The sequence below is a fragment of the Montipora capricornis genome, chromosome 1 (genome assembly GCF_036669925.1).
Source record: "Montipora capricornis isolate CH-2021 chromosome 1, ASM3666992v2, whole genome shotgun sequence".
Lineage (NCBI taxonomy): Eukaryota > Metazoa > Cnidaria > Anthozoa > Scleractinia > Acroporidae > Montipora > Montipora capricornis.
Window position 1 is genome coordinate 27,854,982 of NC_090883.1, and position 27,500 is coordinate 27,882,481.

The 27,500-nt window shown below is 40.9% G+C and overlaps 2 protein-coding genes across 2 annotated transcripts in view; both read left to right on the top strand.

Annotated features, from left to right (window-relative positions):
- The window catches only part of LOC138049353 (ankyrin-1-like), a 12,515-nt gene extending 5,845 nt beyond the window's left edge, over positions 1–6,670 (top strand). Inside the window, exons 4-7 of the mRNA XM_068895601.1 lie at positions 1,589–1,687; positions 2,067–2,165; positions 3,015–3,113; positions 3,981–6,670. Coding sequence (XP_068751702.1) covers positions 1,589–1,687; positions 2,067–2,165; positions 3,015–3,113; positions 3,981–6,254 — 2,571 coding nt within the window. The 3' untranslated portion in view covers positions 6,255–6,670. The remainder of the gene's footprint in view (positions 1–1,588; positions 1,688–2,066; positions 2,166–3,014; positions 3,114–3,980) is intronic.
- LOC138037548 (uncharacterized) overlaps positions 1–27,500 on the top strand; it is a 67,846-nt gene that overhangs the window by 7,238 nt on the left and 33,108 nt on the right. The gene's annotated exons all lie outside the window — the stretch shown is intronic.

Genomic DNA, 27,500 nt, shown 5'->3' on the forward strand with positions numbered 1-27,500 from the left:
GACCGCCGGAAATTTAGGTTTTTTCTCAACCCGGAAGTCAGTTCGTTTAAGCATGCGCAGTTGATCTGATAGTCTCCTTCGCAGCCGTTATTAGGGTCGTCACGCAACGCTCCTCCCCACTAACGGCTGCTCACGAGAGAGACACATTCCTTTCCCTTTGTTTTTGAGAACCAATAGAATGCACCTTATTGTTATCGGCTACGCCAATCTGGCGTTGCGTAAACAACCGAATAAAATTCTTCTTCAACGAGATCTACTTCTCCCTGCGTACTCGCAGTACTGCGTACTACCTGTCATAAGCGATCGGTTTAATCCTTAATGAGGGAAAGCAAAGGCGAAACAACAATCACAATGTGGCCAGACTCGCCAGTGAAGCCGTCAAATACCTTAGGTAGAGCTTGAAAAATGACAGATTTTCCAAAGCCAGTTGGTAAACTAACAAATACGTCCTTTTCCTTCAGCACTGTGGGTAATCGCTTCCTTTTGATGCTCGAACTTGAATTGTTCACACATTTTTGAAAAAGAAGTAGGTAGATCCGCCATGTTTGCTTTCAAGTAATGGAGAGGGATTTGGACCAGGTTTCCAGAATATGGAAGCCTGTTTCTTACTGGTCAATTTTAGGGAAAGGAATGCGTCTCTCTCGTGAGCAGCCGTTAGTGGGGAGGAGCGTTGCGCGACGACCCTAATAACGGCTGCGAAGGAGACTATTGATCTGAGAACGAGAGCGAGGAAAAACTTGGATGGAAACAGCAGTTCGTGCGGTGATTTTTGCTTTGTGGGTGGGTTTTGTGGTCAGCTCACTATATGATGACGTCAGTCACCGGAAGTAACATTTCACTTCCCTAGCAATGCTCGAAAAATCCGTATTGCGTAGTACTACATAGATTGATGTACATTTGTTTAAATTACCAATATCATATGTGTATTTTTTAACTAGCATTTTCTACCACAAACTGTAAATTTTTAATTATCAGCTTTTTAATATTTGTAATGATGTATTGTGTACATGTAGCAATTATTTTAATTGACTGTGACGCGCTGGCGATCCTATTTTTATGTAGCTGGAGTGATAGAAATGAATAAATTATTATTATTATTATTATTATTATTATTATTGACAGGGGTCAAATCCCCAGCCAAACTGAAACTTGAGAGATAAGTGTGTGGAGATCAGTCCCTTCATTGCAGACTTCCACAACAGCTTAAGAGTAACATTTTTAATTGTTTTAGTCCTGTTACAAGGAAGACTGTGGACACATTGAATGATTACATTTTTTCCTGATCTCCCTTTCCCAACTCCGTTGTTTGTAAAGTATTCCAAGCCTTTTTTTCTGATCTTAATGAAGTGCTTCTTTATTTTACATTTGCACTGCCCGAGGGTTTGAAATTCTATAATGGTTCCTGTCGACTTTTACCACACAGTGGAAATGAGAAATTAATGTAGATGTGCATGTACATACTACAGCAGTTACGCAGTACTTAATCGTAAGACTGTGAAACTTTGTTTGCTTCAGTGATTTTTGGTGCACCATATTTGGTGAGGAAAGATAACTGTATTTTAAGTTTGTACCTTTTTTTTTTCACTAGGTATCTCGAAGTGCTCTTCATAGGGCGTCCATCAATGGACAATATGAGGACGTCAACAAGCACCTGAAGAACGGTGCAAATGTTGATGAAAGAGATCAGGTTCTTCAAGACATTTGTAGTATTATATAGGTCTTTATATTTTTCAGTTAAATTGCTGCATAGCCACAGAACAAACTAATATACTCTATAGCCCACGTTTGCTTATCCCTGTGTGCGTGGGTTAGAAAATACATGTACCTACAATACATTTAAACATTAGAAAACGGCCAGAAAGGTCACACTTCGCAGTTTTAAAACTGACAATCCATGGTTCTGACCTTTCTTTTAATTTTCACACCTGTGTGCTAGTGAGATCCTGACACATGTCAATTTGGTGCGGCAAAGGTGAAGCCTAAATTGTTTTGTTGCTTAACACCCCCTTCAGCCAGTGCTGGGCACCAGAATTTATATCTTGGTTTTACATTTATTCTTTCCCTAGTTTTTGTTAACACCGCTGCATCTTGCCTGTTGGTATGGACATGAATCTGTTGTCAAGCTGTTGCTGGATCATAATGCAGATGTCAATGCTTTAGACAGGGTAAGTGGGAAGAGAAGACGTCACTCCCATTTGATGTTCCTCTAGTCTATTGCTCACATTTGCTCAAATTTTGTACAGCAGCTTGTTTGGATATTGATAGCTGAACAAATGATGGAAAAATAGTATCAGTGATTAATGTTTATGCAGACTACTTGCATTTTGGGTCTTTGAAACGAGCCTTCTGTACTGCAATCTCAACATTTGATTGGCTTATCAAAGCAGAGCTATCAACTAACACAAGAGGTCTTTGCTCCCATGCTTAGGGTTTTCCCAGGGGAAAAACTGTCAGTGTTCGCTTGGTGCCACAGTGGCACATAAGAACATCGTTTTAAGTAGAATTTTAAGTATAAAAGGTTTTATGCTTTTGGTGGCTGGATATTGAGGACCATTACCCACAGTAAACTTACAGATATCAGCATAGTTAGTGAGTCTAATTTTGGATGAGGCTTGGCATAAATTGGCATGGAAATTATGCCGTTCGAGGAGGAGCTTATGCGACGAGGCCGTTGGCAAAGAGACATCCATCGAGATCTGCCTTATTTCAGTGTCAGATATCATACAAATGCAGAATTAAATAATTTTTATTGTTGGTAAACTCTAAAAAGTGTGCTTTATTGCGTTCGGTAATGTGATGTCACAAAAATAATTGGGGGAATGTTTTGTCGGTTAGCTAAAATTTTTTGCCTGGGCTTCTGAGCCAATGAAAAATGAGTATATGTATAGTATCGAGTGAACCCTGCCGCTGCAATTGTCAAAAGAAAGGAAATGCATGAAAGATTAAAAGAAACTAAAAAAGGAATAAAAGGATTTAAATGGCGGACTAACTACTCTTCCGGTCCTCTTGTTTAGTTTCAGTTCACTCCTCTGCAGAAAGCTGAACACTGCAATCATCAGTCGATAATTCAGCTGCTTCTGGACCATGATGCAAAACCAAGTTTTCAGCAACCAGTAAGTTATTAATATAATTTGTCCGTTTCCTTGAATTACTTTGTACAACAAGGCAATAACGTAAATTTTGCGCGGTAATGTAATGTCTTTACCCTTGTTGTTGCAGTTGCTTTCTTTTTTTCGGAGGGGGAGGGGGGTGGAGTGGGGCAAGGAATGCCAAGCACTCTTCAATATGTCACGAGAATTCAATGAGCTAAATTCCATAAATGCCCTATGTATTCCCCTGAGGCATTTTTATTATCAGGCGTTATCGATTTCGAAATAAATGCAACTCACTTAAAAAAAGATTGTGCAGCCGCCTGATACGAAAAACCACAACAACCAATGCAAACGTACTCCCCAGCCAAATGCAGGTGCACCAACCTCTTGGTGGGGGAGAGGTGATTAAAATATAAATGAACTTTAATGAACAGAATTGCCTTGGTAAAGATAAACTTTTGAAAGTTCGAGAGCTGAGATGAGTAAAACAGTCCTACGTTAATTTGGTACATGAGCTGTCCATTAATTGGACGCTAGAACTGTAACACGTTCAAAACCCCCGTGTTTGAATAAAGTAGTGTGATGTGTGTGACGTATGCTACAACAACAGGAGTATGTACCAAGGGGGCAAACATTCCTTATCTACCAGTAAGAAAATCTTTGCGTTCTATGTCACTGCCGCTTAGAGTTTAGTTCCGCTGAATGTAAATACATCACTTAAAGATAAAAACCTGCCATCTTAAACTAATGTTTCAACTAAATTCAAACCATGAAATGGAGATGGTCAACTTACATGCATAAAAATGGGCAGGCTTGTGTGGGTGTCGTTATCCGTGAGGTAGTACTGTCGTAACCAAGTTAATCGATTTTTAACACATTTTGTTGCAGCTGAGTCTTAGGACATTGGCAAAGAGGGCTTTTTTGCGTACGGACAGCCATTCGGGATTTAATGTACTTCAAGCAGTTGTCTTACAAGGAGACTTTGACAGTGTTTACAAAGCAAGTACCCTTCTAGAGAACTTTGTGGAGCAAATGAAATGCGAAACAATAAGTAATAACGCGTCTATTTTCCGAGGAAAAGCAGCAGTTGATATTCTATCATCAGCTATGGCTTGGAGAAAACCAGGCCATACTGATATTGAATTACTATACAGAAGATTGGTTGGGATTGACGAAACATTAAATGAGCTGCACTCGTGCGCCAAGAGCGGCGATGTAGAAAAGGTGATTGAGCTCGTTTTGAATGACGGTATTGATGTCAATGTCGCTGCAAAGAGCAACATCACACCATTGCTGTTGGCGAGTGGGATGTCCTCTGGTGTGTTAATCAAGACCCTGATTGATCTTGGTGCAGACGTAAATGCTCAAACAGCCCCAGCTAAAGAGGGACCTTTGGTTTTTGCAGCTTCTAGCAATAATTACATGGTGGCTAGAGTGCTTTTGGAGCATAGTGCTGATGCGAATATTAAGGATCTGTGGGGGGTAACACCTCTTTATAAAGCAGTCATGCAGAAGAACGTACCTCTTGTCGACCTATTGCTTGAAAACAAGGCGGATGTAAATATTCAAGACTGGGTGAGAGAAACACCTCTACACAAAGCAGTCATGTGGAAGGATGTACCTCTCATCAAGATATTGCTTGAAAACAAGGCGGATGCGAATATTAAAGATCATTGCGGAGAAACACCTTTTCAAAAAGCATTCACCCAGAAAGACGTACCTCTGATCAAGCTTTTGCTTGAAAACAAGGCGGATGCGAATATTCCAGACTGGCAGGGAGAAACCCCTCTTCATAAAGCAGTCACACAGACGAACGTACCTCTCGTCGAGCAATTGCTTGAAAATACGGCAGATGCCAATATTCAAAACGGGGCGGGAGAGACCCCTCTTCATAAAGCAGTCGCACAGAGGAACGAACCTCTCATCAAGCTATTGCTTGAAAACAAGGCGGATGCGAATATTCAAGACCGGAAGGGTGAGACACCTCTTCATAAAGCTGTCACACAGGAAAACATACCCCTCATCAAGCTATTGCTTGAAAACAAGTCGGATGCCAATATTCAAGACTGTAAGGGACAAACCCCTCTTCATAAAGCAGTCGCACAGAGGAACGGACCTCTCATCAAGCTATTGCTTGAAAACAAGGCGGATGCGAACATTGTAGACCTGCGGGGAGAAACACCTCTACATAAAGCAGTCAGGAGGAGGATTAGCGAACCACTCGTCAAGCTATTTCTTGAAAACAAGGCAGATGCAAATATTCGAGACCAGGAGGGAGAAACACCTTTACATCTCGCAGTCACACTTGAGGATTTACCTCTCGTCAAGCTATTGCTTGAAGGCAAGGCAGATGTGAATATTCGAGACAAGAAGGGAGAAACACCTCTACATAAAGCAGTCACGAGGACGAGCGAACCACTCGTCAAGCAATTGCTTGAAAACAAGGCGGATGCAAATATTCGAGACAAGAAGGGAGAAACGCCTCTACATAAAGCAGTCAGGTGCAGGTGGAGGAGCGAACCATTCGTCAAGCTATTGCTTGAAAACAAGGCGGATGCGAATATTCGAGACCAGGAGGGAGAAACGCCTCTACATGAAGCAGTCACGCTTGAGGATTTACCTGTCGTCAAGCTATTGATTGAAAACAAAGCGGACGCGAATATTCAAAACCAGTGGGGAAATACGCCTCTTCATAAATGCGCTCATTACGGATTTTCTGACACTTCACAAATGTTGATTGAATCCGGATGCAATATCAACCTGAGGAACAAGAAAGGAGAAACCTTTTCTGATATTGAAACTTCCAGAAGGCAGTGGAGTAAACGCCCATCAGCTCGCTATTCGCAAGATTTCGAAAGCTCTACACCACAGTGGAGGTTTCACCGCGGATGGTTGGACTTGACTAAAATAGAACCTGAATCAGAGGATGTGACAGAGGCAGAAGATATACATTTAAAGCTGCCTCAGGTTGCTAGACTACCTTATGGCAGCGAGCAAAGCTTAGAAGAGGTTGTGAGTGAGGCTGATGAAAAATGGCTAAGTAAAGGGGTCTTAATGAAGAAACAACAAGAGTTGTCTTCACTCGAGGAAGAGACACAAGCTCGACTTACACGACAGTCCGAAATGACTAAAGAAGTAAAAGAAAAAGGACAAGCAAGCTAGCGATTAAAATCATACTGTAATTAATGTGAATTTATGTCACGGAATAAGCATACTTCACTAAACCGAAAAAGATACTTTTTGTCACTTGTAACAACACTAATTTCGTTGGTCGAAATTTAACAAATTGACGCCACTTTTTCATAACATTGTGAAAGTTGTTGTGGATCCATGAGCCAAAGGCTCTATTTCTTAGCTTAAATGAACAGAAATAATATGAAGACACTAAAATCTATGCAGCTTTATTCAAACTGGCACAATTTATCGTCAGCGACGTTTCTCGTACGTTCATTGACTACTAAATTTCATTGGCTGAAAATTTATCACATCAAGAACTTGCGTAAATTAAAAATTCAGTTCAAGAATCAAACTGCGATCAAAAACCCGCGTGGCAAACAAAATTGATGACTTAGTGAAAATCGAGTCATTTTGAGGTAGGAACATACTTCAGTAAACTTACTAACTTCCTCTCCTGACGTTAAGTTAATTGGAAAACTAAAATCAAACAGCTTAAACACAAAGACGCACTATAAAAAGGGTGGCTTCACGCTCTGCTTTTGTTCGAATTCATTCAAGCACCAGTGATTAACCAAGATCGTGATCAACAAACAGCAACACAGAGACGAAAGCCTTCAAAGATATTTACAGCTCGAGAAAAAGGAACTGGGGATTAACAAAAAAGAACGACAGATAACATTTTATAACATATTACGGACACATTGCCATAAGGATCTTTTTTATTGTACAAATTATCACTGAGCTCGGTTGCGTCCACGGTTGATTGATAAATCATTTGCATGTGCCTAAGGCACCACGCCTTTTATAGTGCGTCGTCGTGATTAAAGCCTGGCAAATCCTCCACATTGACACTTTCAGATGCGCATAAATCCCAATAATACCAGGGCCGCGAAGCGGCCTGTTAGTATAATTGAAATTATATAAACAAACGAAGTGAGAAATACCTGAGATAACATCAGGAAGAATCCCTCTTATAGTGCTTCAAACCACTCTTTAACACGTCTAAAGAAAACAAAAAAGACCATACCCTGCGCACCCCCAGGGTAAGGATAGACATGACGTAGTACCATAACTCCCTGCGGCCCTATAACACGCTGCTGACATGTGATACTCCATACTTACAGCGCTGTGGACAGTAAGCACCATCGGTCTTATGTTGGCACCCCAACAGGGCATGGCACCTGTATGATGCAAAATGACACCAACCGGAATGTTGGGTGGGTCCTCATGTATTTCTCACTTCGTTTGTTTATATAATTTCAGTTATGCTGGTATAATTGGGATTATGTTACACGAACTCCGTTCACAAACACGCCAAAACATTGGGGTGACAATAGAAGGGAGTCAGACAAATACAAGTGTTGATATTTTAATATCACTTAAAAGAGGAAAAACCTCCGAGTGACAATGTTTACAATATAAATAAACAAGACAAATGTCAGCAATATCAAGTCGTTGATCTAAAGATCTGTATTGAAGGGGTGCAACCCAAGATGAATGTACACCAGGAAAAAGAACTGCGTGAGCAAACGTTGAGCTGTGAACAGGTTTGTCATAAAACCTCTGAAAAGTTGAAGGAGTAGACCAATCGGACATTCTTAAAATCTCCGATAAGGGAACATTGGAATTGGCTGCTGCAGTAGTTGAGGCTCCACGCACGGAATGTGCCTTGAAGACATTGGTGTCGACAACAGGAACCTTGAGTAGCCAACGTAGCCACCTCGCGATGGACGGTGCCGTAATTGGTTTGTAAGGCTTTCCATACGGGATAAACAACGGACCAACATTGGAAGAGGGAAATACTGGACGAATCGCACATGTGGCTTTTATAAAGTACGAGCATAATGTCTCAACTGGGCAGAGTCTGGAGTTTGGCCTTTGAAAGGCCTTTGAAAGTTGATCAGAGGAGCCCCGTTTACTGAGAGCGCAAACTCCACGCTTTCTGGGAGGACGCGGCAGTGCCGAAGATCCAATTTTGTTAGCGCTGGGACTCTTCCCAGGCAGGCTACAAGAATAACATGGAAGGCGTAAGCGACAATTGCTCTAGAAACAATAGCCTGTTACTACCAAGCGATGCAAGGTGTTTAGTGACAAGGGTTATGTCCGAGGTGTGCGAGTACCTAGGTTTAGGGGGACGACTGTTGAACATTCGTTTCAGTTGCTGGGTAACGAGAGGATGCTGCCCCGTAGGGTGACCATCCACCTTGGTGTGGGCGGTGGAAATATCTGAACGCGCAACATTAACTGAGCGGTAAGCTGCTCCGTCATTGAAGAACTGGGTTAGGTAGAGTGGGATGTCAGCTAAAGATGCCGAAAAGGGATCAACCTTTCTTTTATCACACCAGCAATTCCAGCGTCCCCAAGCTGATCTGTACGTTTTTCATGTGGAGGGACGAACGAGATGCCGAAAGGAATATCTGGGTAACATCTTCAGAGATTCCCATTGCTTGGTACTGTCTCCGGAGATGAGTCCGGTGAGTCACTGCTGGGTGCAGTCTGGGAAACATTGGGTGAGTCCTTCGAGGGTCTGATGGATCCTTCAAAAGGTTCTGGTGGTTGGAGTGAGGATTGGTTGCTCGACCAGAAGGCTCAGGAGGAGCGGCCACCAAGGCTGTGCTTGCCAGAGGGGTGCAACTAGTATGATTTCTGCTTTGTCTTGAGCCACTTTGTTCAATACAGCTGGAATCAGATTAAAAGGTTGGAACGCGTAACCCTTGAAGGGTTCCCAGTTCATTGTCGGAGCATCCGCGTGCAAGGCCTCTGGGTCCAGTCTCCAGCTTATGTACTAGGGGAGCTGGGCGGACAGGCAAGAAGCAAACAGGTGATTTCGCATTCTTTTAGAAAGGGTTTATCTTCCATTCGCTTTTGTCGTTGAACGCCTTCGATTCCGGGTCTGCAATGGTGTTCAGTTTGCCTGGAGCGTGTTGTGTCGACAACACTATGTTTCTCTACAGGCACCACCTCCAGTGTTGCAATGTTAAAGTTATGAGGCAAGCCGACCTCGTACCCCCTTGTTGTTTATATGGGCTATTACTGTTGTGTTGTCCATTCTCAGGCAGGCCACGCAATGAGACTGATTCTTTAGGAAGGATGTTAAGGCAAAGAAGGCGACCTTGAGTTCTGATACGTTTATCTTCCGACCAACACCCATTTGTGCGATGCTCTTGGCAGACCGCACCCCATCCTGCCTTGGATACATCTGTCGTTATGAACAAGGTCGAGGCTGGAGGTGTTATTGGACTGCCATTCACCGAATCGATTTTCAACAGCCACCATTTAAGTTCGTCCAAGGGATTGGTAAAAACCCTTGGAGCAATGTTGAAGCCAAAACAGAGCCCTTGAAAGACAAAGCATGTGTTTGCTCCAAAGAAATTGAAGGAATTTCTGGGAGATTTTGTGGACTGGGGCCGAAAGGTAGGCGTCTTTCAGGTCTAGGGTGGTCATTTAGTCGCCTCTTTGAAGGAGGGACTTTATGCAAGAGATGATCTCCATCTGGGCGGTTACTGAAGTATTTATTGTTCGTTCCAGACGAGGGCCTTATTCCTGATAGGAGCATGGCTAGGCCCTGGGCAGTTGGATGCGTTTACCCGGTCGTGAAGATAATAGCTGTGGTCACACTATAGACTTTTACCTAGATAAAACCGATTTACCTAGGGCAAATTCATTAAAAATTTCCCGAGGTAAATTCATCTCGGGTTTCATTTTACCTAGGTAAAAAATTCTGGGAAGGTCACACCACTGAAACACTACGGAAATAGACTCCCGAAGTTGTCAGCATCAGCGTGATCTTGATAACAAAAAATGAGGGTTTGACTAACGATTGCTCTGTGTGCGAGACTTTGTTGGCGTTTCAGTGGCTGTGCTTTCATGGCCGGCTAGCCGAACCTCTTGTGGATAATTGTATGTAAATGAAAACGCGTTGTGATCTTCGACGGCCTGGTTTATATGATCAGTTGTTGGAGGTAAATAAGAGGTTAAAGAGAAGCTAAAGAGATATATATCCATTACAAAATGCTGGTTGATCTTCATCACTTTCAGAATAGATAGAGCCTCGGTACTTTATTTTTCCCTAGCTATCGACCTGGCGTAGCTGTCAAGGGAAACTCTATTGTTCTCGAGAAATTTCCCAGCTCCAGACGATAAAATTTCACCGAGGTAAGTTACCTTGGGAAAAATCGGTCACACTTAAAAAATTAAGTTTCCCTAGGTAAACTGTCAACAAGTCGACTTTACCTAGGTAAAAAGTCTGTAGACTGATCAGCTAGGCCAATTTTATCCTTATATATGGCCGCAAGGCTTTTTTTTCTTCGCAAGATTTAGAATTGGCAGTTTGCTGAGCCTAGCAAGCAAAGGGACTATTCCAGAATTGTTCTGATGTCCTTTGGGGGAATAATTTTGTTAGATGTTAATGAATCATGTAAAAAACAAAGGGGGCCACTTATGTTCAGCATGGCCCTCTGCACAGAGGCTAGTTCTTATGGGGCGCCAAATGTAAAAATATTATTTAAGTACTTTTTCCCTATTTTTTGTGTTATTTATCAAATATCACAAAAAATATCTTGTAATTTATAAATAACAAATTCAAGTACCTTTGCGATTTATAAATCGCAAGATTGCCAACTTTGCGATTTATAAATCGCAAGATTGCCAACTTTGCGATTTATAAATCGCAAGATTACTAACCTTGCGATTTATAAATCGAAAGATTACTAACCTTGCGATTTATAAATCGCAAGATTACACACTTCGCGATTTATAAATCGCAAAGTAGCGAACTCTGCGATATATAAATAACAAGAATCGGATATTGGCGATTTATAAATCGCATATTTTGCAATATATAAATCGCACGTTTTCCGATATCTAAGTCGCACATTTTGCGATTTATAAATCGCACATTTTGCGATATATAAATCGCACATTTTGCGATTTATAAATGGCACATTTTGCGATTTATAAATGGCACATTTTACGATATATAAATCGCACATTTTTCGATTTATAAATCGCACATTTTGCTATTTATAAATCGCACATTTTGCGATTTAAAACCGCAAACTTATGAAATTTATGCCTGCGGGCCCGTTGTGCACTATTTTCGCGGGAAAACTATTCTTGTTGTTGAATATGGCGGATAGAGAAGACTTGGCACGACTGCTCTCCTCAGGCGCCGTTTCAAGAGCAATATCTGAGACATTGAGTGCTCAGGACTCATCACAGCAAAGTGAGGTAAGGATACCTGTATATTTGCTCATCAATTTTATTTTGATTTATGGCGAATCGGTCTGAATTGTGCCATGCTGTCAATTTGCAGAGCTCGAGGTCGCAGAATGTTTATCGGACTGCCTCTATCCCACCAACCGCTCCTTCTCAGGTTTGTTCGATTTCATCTTTTCTTGTGTTTATTTGTTAACAGCAGCAGAAACTCCATCAGTGTCAAAATGCAAACAAGTGCCTATTCCATTAGATCATTTAGCTCGCAAACACGTCTATGTTGGATGTCAAATTGAAATAATTTAGGACAAAATGATTTTAACTGACATTATAGTTTTAGTCTCAATTTCCTTTCGGACTATCGTTGCTACCCCTAGATGTCATTGTTCTATCTCTTTGTATTCTTTGATCGGTTGGTTAAATTTTCTGGGATCAATGTAGTATTTCATTCCCTTTTGCTGGCCGCAAATATGTGGGGAGACGGCTGGGCACCCAATCAATCAACACCCCCGCGTCCACCCAAGATCTTCACTACATAGATGGTGATCTCTGCTAATTGAATTCTCCTCGAATATAACTGTCTCGCTGATTTCTTTTGTTTTAAATGTAGAATACCAATGCTTCTGACAATACTCAACCCACACTTCCTAACCAGGTTTGGACGTTTTTTATTATCACATACGTTTTGTTCCTTTTACTTATCTTTCACTTTCACCTGCCTCGCAAATAAGATCAAAGTCTGTTCCGTTGATTCTGTTTGGCGCAATAGCAAAATCAAAATTGTCAGCAGCAATTTAACGCGTTATGAATTTATATACGCTATGAAAATAACGAAGTTCAAATTTGGGGTTTCTGTATTGAACAAGTGGATAAGTGTTTTCTTTCTTCATTGCGATCATTTTCCGCAAATAATCCATGTAGTGAAGATCTTGGGTGGACTCAGAGGTGTTGATTAATTAGGTGCCCAGCCGTCTCCCCACATATTTGCAGCCCACAAAAGAGAATGAAATTCTACAACAACAATGACATCTAGGGGTAGCAACGATAGTCCGAAGGAAATTGAGACTAAAACTATAATGTCAGTTAAAATCATTTTGTCCTAAATTATTTCAGTTTGACATCCAACATAGACGTGTTTTCGAGCTAAATGATCTAATGGAATAGGCACTTGTTTGCATTTTGACACTGATGGAGTTTCTGCTGCTGTTAACAAATAAACACAAGTAAAGATGAAATCAAACAAACCTGAGAAGGAGCAGTTGGTGGGATAGAGGCAGTCCGATAAACATTCTGCGACCTCGAGCTCTGCAAATTGACAGCATGGCACAATTCAGACCGATTCGCCATAAATCAAAATAAAATTGATGAGCAAATATACAGGTATCCTTACCTCACTTTGCTGTGATGAGTCCTGAGCACTCAATGTCTCAGATATTGCTCTTGAAACGGCTGAGGAGAGCAGTCGTGCCAAGTCTTCTCTATCCGCCATATTCAACAACAAGAATAGTTTTCCCGCGAAAATAGTGCACAACGGGCCCGCAGGCATAAATTTCATGAGTTTGCGGTTTTAAATCGCAAAATGTGCGATTTATATATCGTAAAATGTGCGATTTATAAATCGCAAAATGTGCCATTTATAAATCGCAAAATGTACGATTTATAAATCGCAAAATGTGCGATTTATAAATCGCAAAATGTGCGATTTATAAATCGCAAAATGTGCGATTTATATATCGCAAAATGTGCGATTTATAAATCGCAAAATGTGCCATTTATAAATCGCAAAATGTGCGATTTTTAGATATCGCAAAATGTGCGATTTAGATATCGGAAAACGTGCGATTTATATATTGCAAAATATGCGATTTATAAATCGCCAATGTCCGACTCTTGTTATTTATATATCGCAGAGTTCGCTACTTTGCGATTTATAAATCGCGAAGTGTGTAATCTTGCGATTTATAAATCGCAAGGTTAGTAATCTTGCGATTTATAAATCGCAAAGTTGGCAATCTTGCGATTTATAAATCGCAAAGTTGGCAATCTTGCGATTTATAATCGCAAAGTTGGCAATCGTGTGATTTATAAATCGCAAAGATGGCAATCTTGCGATTTACAAATCGCAAAGGTACTTGAATTTGTTATTTATAAATTACAAGATAACTTTTGCGATATTTGATAAATAACACAAAAAATAGGGAAAAAGTACTTAAATAATATTTTTACATTTGGCGCCCCATAAGTTCTTTGTCATGTTTTTGTGTATACTTTCGAGACTTAGGTGGGAAAACTTGATTTAAGATAGAGTTATCCAAGGTGGGAGAAAATAAACAATCCATAGACGGAATGGAGTAGTTGTCAAGAATATCACTTACTTGATCGTAAGATAAACTTCCTACGGACGTTTTTTGCACGAATGCAGTAATAATCGACCTTGGTTCCCACGAATAGTACTGAGAATCAGGATCATAGAGATCAGTGCTATTTGGGGGGACGGTTGTCCCGTTACTTTGATTTCCAGCATCGTCAAAAGGCTTATTAACCTCATTTTGGGGTTCACAAACCCCGGTTGGTGGCTCATTAGCCCGCGTTGATGGACTAAAAGCCATAACAGAGCCCTCTTAGTCGGACATGAGGTCCTCATCTGAGTACGCTAGCACAGAAAGTGCGTCAGATTCCACGCTCAACTTTGGCGGGCAGCTTTCCAGCCAGCAGGTTTCCAGAGATGTCACTCGTGCATTCGTGGACTTTAGTCCTGTTGGACTTCTTTTAAGGTCGCCGAAATGGAGGAAAGAGCAGACTGATCTTCATCCGAAATCCTCGTGAGTTTAGGAGGGCTCGGTGAATGTAAACGCTCTGAATCAGCACAACGAGCATCATGTTTTGGACTCGATCGAGACTTTGATCGTGATCGGTGTCGCCTTGACTTTTTCGTCGTAAAGATCGAAGTTACGCTTCTGAAAGGAAAGGGACCACTTACCCGAAAGAAAGACGGCTCGAAAGGAGCCGAGATGGGCCGTGGAACGACCAAAATAGAGCAAAAAAAGCGTCACAACGTTCACTTATCTGTTTATTAAAGTGTTCGTTGCACAGCAGGAAAGATGGAGTATCACCTGTCAGCGGCGTGTTATAGGGCCGCAGGGAGTTATGGTACTACATCATATCTGTCCTTATTCTGGGAGTATGGGGGGTATGGTCTTTTTCGTTTTCTGTAGACGTGTTGAAGAGTGGTTCGTAGCACAATAAGTGGGATTCTACCTGATGTTATCTCATGTATTTCGAACAAAGTTTGTGTAATATAATTACAATTTTATGTGTCTGTCCTCTTATTGATGACAAAAGTGAACCAACCAGCGTGCGAGAAATAGCTCAGTTTTTGCAAAAATATGCATTGAGCACGTCATCATACAAGCCAAGCACAATGTAGACTGCGAGCAGTCTCTCTGTTGCTGGAAACTCCGCTGAGAGAACGTGATATTCGAGGGGCGAAGCGGCGAGTAGCGTGCCCCTCGCATATCAAGTTCTCTCGGCGGATTTTCGAGCAAAAAAGAGACTGCTTGCAGTCTGAGCGCAACCTTATGCTAGTCAAAGTTCACCACACTCTCCCCCGTTCATCACAAAAAGAAAGAACAACATAGCTTTAAAAAGTAATTCATCGAAACAAAGTTATCAGTTCATTGTAAAAATCTTGAAAATTCCTCTTCATTATCAGCCACACTCTGTGCTGCCGCTGCGGCATTTCGTGGCCTGAATACCGTCACTTCGGGATTCAGTTGAGTGTCGCGTATGTCTCTCACTCTGTCACAAGACAGCTCCTGTGGATATAAGTGTTGTACAGGCATCTCCAGAAATGACTTTTCTGTACGTAATTTTGGCTTTTCTCGTAATTCCGTCTTAGTTTCCTAGTGATCAGTTTCTCAAAAATCCCGAGCTTCCATTGGCAATGGTTCTTTTCGTTTCCCCTTATGATCACAACATCGCCTTCGGCAAAAGTTACTCTGATTCTCTTTGTACTTCATGTTGTGCCTCTCGCGCAATCCTTTAAGCTACTGCGTTGACCGTGTCTTTCATACCACATTCTTATATCTTGCAAGGTAGAGAGCGTGCTTGTGAATGTCCAAATGCGTGCTTGTTTTCCAAATTGTGGCTCTGTGTTTCGGGTAGCAGATTTGGGCAGTCAGACTGCAGCACGTTTGGCGTGAGTATGGGTAACTGAATGTCTTCTTTGACATAGCTCAATGGATGTTCTTCAGAGTGACTTCGACATGGAGCAGAACTTCTTGTAATTCACCCCGGGAGTTTTAGTAAATTTTCTCTGGGCGACATCTCATTGCGATGAAACGCTTTCGTCTGACCATGAATTGATCTCTCTGCGAGGTTAATTCTTGCTACTTCTAGGTAGAGTGCTTATGTCAAACTGCAAGTGTAAGACGATGTAACCCTTGTCGTCTCAGTTTGTTCCTGTACAACACATGCTGAAATCTGGAATCTTTTACATCAGTAGCACCGTCTTATAATTGGTTTGAAAAGTTTTCACAATCTGGGAATCCAATAGGTCCACAGAGTCGTCACTGTTAAGCGTACTCCCCCATGGAGTGTGGTTGCATGAGTATGTTGAACCAACTTCTCTGTGTAGAGTGTACTATCAGAAGGCAGACTGGACAACGACCTTGATTCTTGCCGCGACACTCTAGAATACCCTCACCATTTGGTCTACCTGAAACTGATGTAATCCTGCTCCCTGTATCCTTGCTCTCCTCTCGCAGAATAACTGTGGCTGCTGTATTTCCTCGGTGGTTACTGGGCCATGAATTATTTGCCGCCTTGGTAACTTGCTGTTGTGTAATAAATCATGAAATCCATGCGCCTTCTCTCAAGTAGTGTGTTTATCGCAATAGTGGATCATCTAAGATATCATTGACTTCTTCTACCACGAGAAAATATTCTTTGTGGCCTTCACTTCTGCATGGTATTTTGGACTTACAACAGTCATGACCTCAGGTCATTTAGTGAGAGTTACAGGCCTGAAGCGAGGAGAGTAAATCACATAACCCTGAGAAAAGGGCCTATATCATCTGGCTTACTTTTACTTTCGCGAGGACTCCACGGACCCAGACGAACATTAGCTGTGGTTACACTAGCCCTTTTACCAATGGGTAAATAGCGTTTGCCTAAGGTCAAGGACGTTTTTGTGTTTAACAGCTAGACCCGAAACTGCCCTAGGGTTATTTCCATGGATACATCAAAAAGAAAAAAGAAATTCCGATCACAGTTCCTCAACTGAAAAGTACGTTCTTATCTGCTCCCTGAGGTGACTTGGCCAATCATAAAGCAGAACGTAGCTAATACAGGAAATGCCTGCAGTGCTCTGAGTTGACCTCTGATACGCTTACTTGTAGCATATCAGAAAACACGCTTACTTGTAGCACGAGGTAACATGGCAGGGTTTCGTGCATCACTGTGAGTATTTCTTTATTTTCATGTTCATGAGTTTGCCCTTCAGACTGTCAGTTACGACAATGATTAAGTTATAATCATTCTGTTTCTCTCTTTATAATTTGCAAGGTCATTGAACTCGTATCTAACTGATATTTTACCCCGAGGGAAGTCTTTTACCGTGTAACGGCATCCCAAAGGGTAACCTGAAACCTGACGGCTGAACCAAACCAAAGCCATTGACCCTCCGGAAGGCAAAGGTGTGTGTAACCACAGCTATTGATGAAATAATGCATTTATTGTTCATTTTGCTCAACGTATTTTTCCTTAACAAGTAAATAAAGTGTTAGTGCTAACGAGGTACATGTTGTTTTGTTTTGTTTGATGTTGACCAAAAATTACCGACTATGCAATATTCATTTCTGTTACACAACGGATTTGGCATCATTCAAGTTGTTTGCTGCGTAGTTTCAAGTTTTAATTTCCAGTCAGTTTTTTGTAGTCTGCAGCTGCAAGCTGAGTGATATTGAGCGATTCCGAGGCGAAAGTGTTTCTGACTCAAAGCAGTTTGGAGGCAGTATTGTGAAAAGTGATAAAACCGAAAAGTTGTCAGTGGATGAAAGAGAAAGTGTATGAATGAAAGAGTAAACAACATGCAAAAGGAAACAATTTCCGATATTTTGAAAGGAACAAGAAATGATTCGTTGGTGATTCTAGGGAAAGGCGACGATGAGCCTCCAACGAAATAACTTGTAAAAGAAGCCAAAAAGAAGAATTGAAAACTGGAACGTTTAAGGATTTCATAAGCAGTCTTTTTGATTTGGTGGTTTTTCTAGTCTTCTGTTAGCAAGTCATCTACATCCAGACCGAGCTCAATCTTTGCTACACCTTCAGGCTGTTGTCTACTACTGTCCAGGTGGTGATTAATAATTCCCTCAAGGAGGAAAGGCCATGGGCCGAGGCCAAACAGTGCCCGTGTCAAGTGCAGTGTCTACTCAGGTTCAGGATTCTCTTTGCAAATCCAGTGAAACTGAAGGGGGTCTCTATCTTCCTGATGAATGCCCACTTGTTTGCCGCGGTCTTGTCCATGTGTGAGTAGTAAACTGGGGCAAATCGACACTTAATGGATGAAACGTGCATCGTGCAGCGAACAATGCTCATTTCAAGCCAAAATGAGATGGCGGACTTGAGACAAAAGCATTAAAAACAAACCGATAAGGCTCATTGTGGGGCACGTCCGGCGAAGAGACAGAGTCAGCTTTGCAGCAAAGCGAAACTCGGATGTGGTCTCGTTCATTTACTACGGAGAGTTTCTACGTATTTGGTCGAATGGAAGATGGTGAGATTGCCTGCCAATAAAGAATTCAAACAGTGGCAAATCCCTGAGTGACCCAAAACTTTGAGGCTCAAACTAAGAACGCTGAACTGAAAGACTTTGAATCACAGATCTTGAGTCTTCTGCAATGGCTAACTCGTGACGGATTTAAGGAAATAATTATCTTGTAATCGTTAACCTCAACATTGCGTTTTCATTTGTTTTGCAATATTATAAGGGATAAAGTAGCGAGAATTCTGTGATTCAGTCAAGTCGATAGTATATTTTCCTGTTTCGTATTATATAACACAGTAACGGATATACAAGTTAACCTAAGCTTCGAAAGTGTTAATCAGAGACATGCAGCAAAGGATTTGACGATTCCATTAATAGAAATTACTACTTTTCATGCTTTTGAGAATTTTTCACTTCGTTGAGACACTGAATGCCCCAAAAAGAAACTGCAGAGACCTTTTAGGTTATTATATTTCTTCAAGCGACGCAAGACGATAGTATTGAACAACCAAAAGGTGTGAATTCTACGTCGCTAATAATAAGTTTCTAGTGAATAGTTCTTTGTCGGGGTGAACAGACAAAACTGTAAGTTTCAAAATGATCTCCTCTTTGCATTGAATTTACGATTATCATTAAATCCTAATTTCCTCTGAATTTGCTATTATTGTAATTTAGAGCACTGTGTCCAAGGACTGGTGCTAAACGGACAAGGAAACTACTTTACCATACCCGTAGACGGGATTTAAAGCCGATGCTACTGCACGATAGGTACGGCTTTCTACCACTTTACCATCGGTGACTGAACTACCCATTTCTTACAATTAGATAATTATAAGCGGCTTGAACAGAATATTATTGCTAGCAGTGATAAGGCCCTAAAGGTAAAGTCACTTTATTTAACGTCGGTAGATTTCCTTCAGCTATGAGACTGGTATCAATGGAAGCCGACGGTGGGCCCTTTACCACCTCCCTCCCTTGCAGAAAATAGAGATCAATTCCCGGAGGATTTGTTTGGTACACCATCATGACCGCCATTCCTTTGTTTTGGAACACCACCATGGCCGCCGTGTCGTCATGTGAAAACGATCAATAGCGCATCGGAAGGCAAAGGTGTGTATAACCACAGCTATTGATGAAATAATGTATTTTTGTTTTAGTATCACCCAACTAGTCGGACAAACAAGGTAATAATAAAGTTATCAAATGCAAGTTGAAGAAATATTTATTTGGGAATAAAACGAAAGAAAGCGTCACGCTTTTCTCTACTCGAGGACTATAACTAATAGTCCACATTAGTCCACTAGTTGGGTGATACTAATATGCGTTAAGCATTATGTTCAACACGTAGGCAAACGCTCCTCATTTTCGCTGACATCGTTCATCTGTATGGAACACTAGCACAAGATTCAGAAATCATGCAAGTTTATGTCATTCCTCTCATGTCAACACGGAGCTGAACCTGTTGACGAACGACGCACACAGTGCGTCAAGTGATCGGATGTTAATTGAACACCATTCAAATGGTTCAGTTTAAGTGAGATGTATTGGACGTTATCGCCTGGGGCCTTATTTACATTGTCAATGTTTAAGCTTGAAGAAATCTGCAGCGAGTGTGCGGCTTCAAGTGCATTTTCTCGATGTTGTTTGTTCCGTGTCGACGGAACTGAAGGAGGACTGGTGACAATTAATTGATCGTTTATGCAAATTTCAGGAAGCCTTTCTCCATCATTATCGATGCAGTGACTGTCATTGATATTATCCAACCGAAACGTTAATTCCATTGGTTCAAACATGCAATTCTGATTTTGCTCAAGTGAGACCTCGCGAATGTCTTTGACGGGATCTCGGCCATTTTTTTCCATGCGACAATCTCCGAGATCTGTTTCGTTTAATTGAATGTTGTTGTCATTTGTAGGTTCACAAACTAGTCTGTTGTTTTTCTGAGTTTCTTCTTCGTTTCGGAAGTGTCCTCAAAACTGATCAATGTTGCAGAAGATTTCCTTTGATCGTTAGAAGCCATCTCGCGAACTGGAGTTGCTCCACAAATTGTGTTTGCTTTGGGCCTGTCGTAGGAACAACTCGCTCTATTGTAATCATCCTCAATGACCTGTCCGTCCGAATAGCCTTCTTCGTTTTCCGAGCCATCATCCTCATAATCTTCCGTGCTAATTTCATCGCTGTTTTCTTTATCTCTCCCTGAAGGCACTCTCTCCATTGCCTTATCCGCTTTTTCTTGCAATGCTCTGATCGTGTTAGCGTCGAGATCAAAGCATGAGCTGCGGATCCCAGCATGACGATGGTTTGGGATGCTTAACCCCGCGGGATCGACAGGTGCTGACACTTTTCTGTCAGCCATTTGGTCTTCCTCGCTCTCTGCAGTTGATTTCAAAATTGAAGGATCCATTGAACTTCTTCGTTTGCCGGCAAACAGTGGAGACAAAGACATGCGGCGAACAGCCAAAAGAACATTGACGGATTTCTAAAAAATTGAACGGAAACGGATTATTGGAGTGAGTAGCAAAGACAAGTGATTATCTCGGAAAATGTTTCTGTAGTATACGTAACTTTTCTCTTTCCTTCATCACGCAGTCAGTTGTTAGTCTTATCACCAGTCCCCCAGTTCCCGGTTACTTTTGAAAGAAATATGATTATGATCATGATCATGATGATGTTATTATAACAAAGTTTGCGACATATTGCCCTCTGCTTGTACTGTAAACCCCCTGTTTTGTTGGTGCAGAGAAAACTCGACAGATGTGTAAAATAAACAACTAATGCATTTTCCTTCGCATTTATTTATTGAAATGTGGTTCTGAAATAGTCGGAAATGGCATTTCCGAGACCCTAAATTTCAAAATTTTCAATATTCTCAGGGGGAGCATGCCCCCATACCCCCCTTGTTTGGAGCGCCTTTGGCGTACACCTTCAAAATCTCACGCTACGCCCCTGTATAATACTGTGGTAATGTTCTGGTATCTAACCTTCCACCTCCTCTTTGCCAAAAATGCCTTGTGTTTCTGCGTGTTAATCTTTGTTCCTGTTTCTTTAGTATCCTTAATTACGAAAAAATAACGTAAAACGTTAATATAATTAACAAATTTCTTGCCCGACTAAAAACACTTCTCAAATCAAGAATTTACCTTTATCCAGGTGTTGAAAACACTCCTTTATTGTAAAGCGCTGACTGCGAGAGAAGAAAACGAAGTATAACATTGCTGTAATATAATAGAGTTGAAAAGTGCATTGCAAAGAACCTTGGGGAGTTATCGTTTCTCTTAGCCGGCGGGGCCTTCGCACGAGAAAACGAAAGACTCTAGAGACATAAAAAATTCAAATTTTTCAGTGGCTAGCTTGCGAACAATAAAATCTTGAACTGGAAGTAAAGAGGCCGATGTGCCGCGATGGGGTCAGCTGGCACGAAGCCGGTTGGTAAAATGATTAAAGAGTCTTTGTTTAAAACTACGATATATTACTTATTGCTTCTTTCTTTTCGATACGAAGGGACGCATTGTCCTAGTTGAGGCCACTTAAACCTTCACATAGAGACTCTTCGAATGTAATGCTTCTGAGCGCCGCCATGTTTAGTACTATTGACGACTCATATGTGAACTCAGGAAGTCCTAGAATCTGCGACTGCAAAATCCAGAGCCCTTCGTTTTCTCGTGCGAAGGCCCCACCGGCTAAGAGTATCGATGGGATCTGGGTACGCCTCACGGGAAGTTCTATGGCCTAAATAGGAACAAACCTCGGTTTTTTAACAAGAAGTCCCTCGATAAATCCCATTGCATCGTGAGACAAATCATCAAAACATTCGTCGTGAAAATCCCAATCGGCTTTTGCAACTTTGACTAACGTCTGGTGATCATCTTCACCTGAAAATGGCATCAGACCACTCAACCTGCGAGGAAAGCAATGAGAAATATTTTACTATCACCATGTTAAAGAAACACAACTCCGCGAAGCGATGCTTACACGAGGATGGTGGATCTTAGACAAGTATCCAGTCGCAGTGCAGTGCCGGAAAAAATCAAGGAGCAATAACTTGCTCTACCGCCCGAGGAAACAAGATTAACACTTAACATGATATTTAGTACATCTATAGATCTTTTTTCAACGAAACAACTCAAGCATAACGCGCTTATTATCTGAAGGATGTGACAATATCGCTTATTTGCTGGACGATGGCTGATAAATCTAGGCTGCCTATATAATTGAGAATGTCCATCATTCAAATTTTTGATTCAATACTTACAAGACGTATGTGACAACACCAAGGCTCCTATCAAAGAAACGAGGATAAAGCAATTGAAACCTCTCGATTGAAAATTTACTTTTAAATTCATTAATGGCCGGTTACACGGAAAAAAATTAGTAAGCAAGTAAGTTTCAATTTAGCAGGTTTTCCTCATGCTCTCGTTTATGTGGGACAAAACGTGGCAAGGAAAAACTTGCCAAGTGTTCAAAAACTGGCGTTTCAGTTTTTCAGCAAGAAGACTTGTCAAGAAAAACTTGCAAAAAAGTCGAAAGTTGTTCGTGGGTATAATGCGTCAAGAAAAAGTTGTCAAGGAACTGGTAAAATTGCTTTTGCTAAGTAACCTCCGCCAGGTGGTCTTCTTTCTCAGGGCATAAAGATAACAAAAACTGTCTTAAGCGATAAACAGTGGTGCCGTTCGTTGGAACGACAAGGCATCTTCTTTATTGGGAAAACATTCGTCGTCTGTTTTTCGTAGTTCACAAACCAATTTGTTTGCTCGAAGTTGATATTACCAGGGTCATATCAGGATCTCTTACCAAACACAACATGACCAGCAACCAAAGGGAAAAAATCACAGAAAAAATATCTTCCATGCAAACGATCAAAGAAACATTGTCGAAAACACATAGGAAAACTAGTTTGTGTGTAACAGGCTTATGAAATATTTTTAAATGCTCTGGTACATTAATTCAGTCTTACCACAAATCACTTGCTGGTGAGACAGGTTTCATTCGTATGACTTCCGGAGCTATGAAGAAGGACGTCATCAATTAGTACTTCATGCGTGTAGTTGATAAATTTGACAAACAAAATACGCTTTCCTGGTTTGTTCAAAAAATCGTGCAACAGTTGCCGCATGCATTTCACTACATTGTTTCACGTTTAATGCGCAGTAAGTCAATTGTCCCATGGCTGAGCTCGAGAGAGGTATGGATCTTTCCCTGAAATGACGTCACAAACCTGCTTAGCGATGCAATGGAAAGCAAATCAGTTTTTAACTTCATCTCAGATGCGTCATCTCAGTGATGAGCCTAAGCCTCTCGGCCGTACTTTACACAACTTGTCAGTGTACGACGCGTTGGATGTGAAATTGCACGGAATTAACGAAAAATATCTACTTTATACTTGGTCATATCACGTTCTTTTAAATAAGGACTGCTGAGAACAGCATTAAATATGCAGATTTTGGGATTTTTCGTGCCCTTTTGCCGCAGTTGATCCATTGCCTTTGAACAGATTATTCTTGTTTTACCTTTTCTTTACTCACAAGCTAGGTTTCGGTAGACTAAGCTGTGAATTTTAATGAGTATATTCTTACCAACAAAATCGGGTGTGCCAAAAGAAGACTTTGTCTCTTGCTCGGAATCGAGATCTCTGGCGAGTCCAAAGTCCACAAGCTTGATGTCATTGGAATCCATGCTCACGCATAAAATGTTCTCAGGCTGAAAAAAAAACATTCAGCTATCCCCGAAAGCAGGAGCCCATGAATCGGGGCTTGAAACTGTTATATTTCTCCTTTGATTTATCTGTCACTGTGCAACGTCTCCGATTACGTCACATGCACATAAATATCACTCAAACTTGGGGAACTAAATGTTTTGTCCCAGTCAATTGTCACTTGCTTTGAATTGACTGGCGTATTTCTTTGGGTCCGTTGTGTTCTGGTAGAGTAATAGAAAAATGCGCTGTTGTTTTAATTCACTCAGTTAGAAACCCCGCATTCTGTTTGAGAGATTTTCAAGAAGAAAAAAGGATTCTCATGGCCAACTGAAGGTTATACTTACTTAAAATAAACCCACTTTCTCCCACCCCTAGCACTTTGTCGGACTTGATAATTACCAACACCACTGAAATTGCAAAAACTGGAGTAGGACACTGTGATTAGGACAATCACATGACTTTTGGAGGGCATATAGTTTATTTGTGGCCCGAGTAGAATCATTTGCGCCCGAGCGGATATCATTATTATCAATACACAAGACCAAATCGTACAAATTCATTTAACAAGAAAAAAAAGCCTAACAGAGATGTAGCATGAAACTATGGTATGGAGAGTTGTTGCTAAGCAAGAGCAAAAAAATTCACGTAAATTCTGGCATTGCAATGGTATCCTCAGGATCTCATTGGCCGAGCGAAGTTGTTTGAAATCTCTGCAGCCAATCATAATCAGGGTGGCAAATGCATTTTCAGCCTGGAAATTTCCCTCGGTATATAAACACGCAAAAAATTAAAGAACTTGGCCAATATTCAACTATCTTGACCTCAAGGTTGATCAATAACCCATATTTATTGGTCAGCAGGTTTGAAAGTCGATCGCGCGGTCATGGTAACAACATATAAAAATAAACTTCGCAGCACAATCTAAAAATAGATTTCAATTAATTATCATGAGGCACAAAGATTCGCTCTGTTTCGTCATATTCTCTTGCCTGGCTCGGGGGACTGGGAGACCACGCCCTGTGTAATATGACATGAAATAAATTATCTTATCTTATCTTATCTTGGCTTGGCCTATACAGAAAGACGGCTTCGTTTATTTATTTACAGTATTTATTTATCATTTACTCTCTGACAGAAGTGAATTAATACTGCTGGCATTCGCTATTATGACAAACCCTATAATACAGTTCATTTTGGGGTCTTATTTGCATTAAAGCAATGGGTATCCAGTTCACTGAAGCATGATACAGTCGCAAGAGTAAATAACTTGTACAGTGGAACCCCGTTAATACGACCACTGTTAAGCCATGGAAAATTGGTCGTAGTAACGGGGCAGGGTCCAATTATGGTGCAACTAAATGACTTCTGCACTATTACTTTAATTATTTGTAAACCAACCTTTTTTTGCAGTTAATATTAATAATCATATTAATAATAATAATAACAACTTTATTGAAGTGTCAATAGATTTAGCACAAGGGCACTAATAGTCCATTTTACAGTTGTGTGCTCAGTTACCTAGCCTTTAAATGAAAGTGAGGCCGGAGTTGCCCTTGTTTTGACAGAAAACATCACTGCTTTTCTTATGTAAATTCTTACTAATTAGCATGACAACAACATAATTGACAAAAGAAAAAGAAGGAGGTCAGTGTCATAACAAGATCAACACCAGCCTCACTTTCACTTAAAGGCTATGTAACGAAGCACACAATTGTAAAGAGTCTATTGGGGACACTAACACAACCAACTCATATCATCAAATATTGGTTTTTGTTTTACAACCTTATAATCTTAGTTCATTGCAACTGAACAGAACCCGAAAAATGACAAAAAAACACAACTCTGACGTCTTACAGTTTCTTGAAAGGCGATGGCTTCTAGTGAAATAGAGTAGAGTAGACTATCTCAAATAGGAGTTTTCTGTATTGTAGCTTAAGCACTTTACTCGAACTACTACAGAATTAAAAAGTTCAAATGGCTTTGAAGTATTCTGTAACCTTCGATTGGGCCCAGTAATACGGGCAACATTTTTCGTGCAAGTTGTCGCGCAACATGTTGCGTTGCAAGTTGAGACGGATTGTTGCGCGTATTGCGCGACAAGTTGCAAGAAATATGTTGCCCGTATTACTGGGCCTTTACCGTAATTTTACAGCACAGATGCTGCATTGACCGTACTAGTTATGCAATACTCTCGAGTGGTATACCGTGGAATATCCCACGAGTCACTTGTATTTTCTTGGTATACACATTGGCCTAAAGGCGAGATGGGACATTCCACGGTATACCACAAGAAAGGGTTGCATAACTATTTTATACCATGCCATAGAAAATACAGTGCCCCTCAAGGCACGATGGGAAGGTTGAGTGCAATACCGTTGAATTGCACTGGTCGATGGGAAGGTTCGGTGGAATACTGACGAATATACAACGGCTTCCCTGCAATCTGATTGGCTGTATTTTCTATGGCATGGTTTAAAGCATTTATGAAATCGTCTCCAGCCAAACATGAGTTCTTTTTGCGATGTAAGGGAAAATGAATTTTACAGAAATTTAGATTATTCGTGGTGAAAACGAAAAAAGATGTGCCTCTCACCTTGAGATCCAAATGAACGAAATTCCTCTCATGCATAAATTTTAAAGCTTCAAGAATCTACCGCATCGTCCTCCATTAAATATTCTTCAGCAACGATTCGCTCAAACAGTTCACCGCCGGGCACACTAAGAGAAGGATTTATATAGTTGTTAATAGCTAATCTTTTCAAGTCAACTGGCTCTGTGTCGGTTACAAATTATTTCCATCGCTATGCAAAGCTTTGGACAAATCCCGTCAAGCACACGGTGTGATACAAATAACTTCCATTTACTTCGTATTAAAGACTGGCAGGGTAGAGCAACTTGAAACAGCATTTCTTTGTAATATTATTAATTCTGTGCCAAATAAACATTTCGAGGTAGAAGTAAGTGCTTACCTTGAATACTTCTTTTTTAAACAGTTGCTTGTAATCTTGCAATCTGATTGGCTAATTTGCCATTGTCGATATGAGTCTAGACAACGCTGCTCGCGTCAATTTGTCACGCAACGTAACAGCCAATCAGGAACGCTCATTTTGGGAAATAAAGTAATCCTTTTGCGAGAAAGTTATAGACAACGCTTGCTCTTTCTTTGTGTCATGATCTTGGTCACTCTCTAAAATAAACACTTTCTTTGGCGTTGAATATAGTGGTCAAAAACAAATCGAAAGTGGTTCAGCGTTGTCTGCATTCTTATCGACAACAATATTCGTCATCACAGTGGTCAAAATGTTGTGCACCTCGTGAGTCCACGACGCTGAACCACATTCGATTTGATAATCTGACCGTTTTCTTTGCATATCTCATCAAGAGATTGCGAAGAGCTTACCTCCACTCTTGCTACGTACAGACGTAAAAAATCTTCGAAAGTTGTTTCCAAAACATTGTTTGTAGCAGGGAAAATGAAGTCTAGAATCCCTTTTTTTTCTTTCATATTTCCCGGGTTCGACCATCTTGAATGTTAGAGTTGCCCTATTCCTTTTTA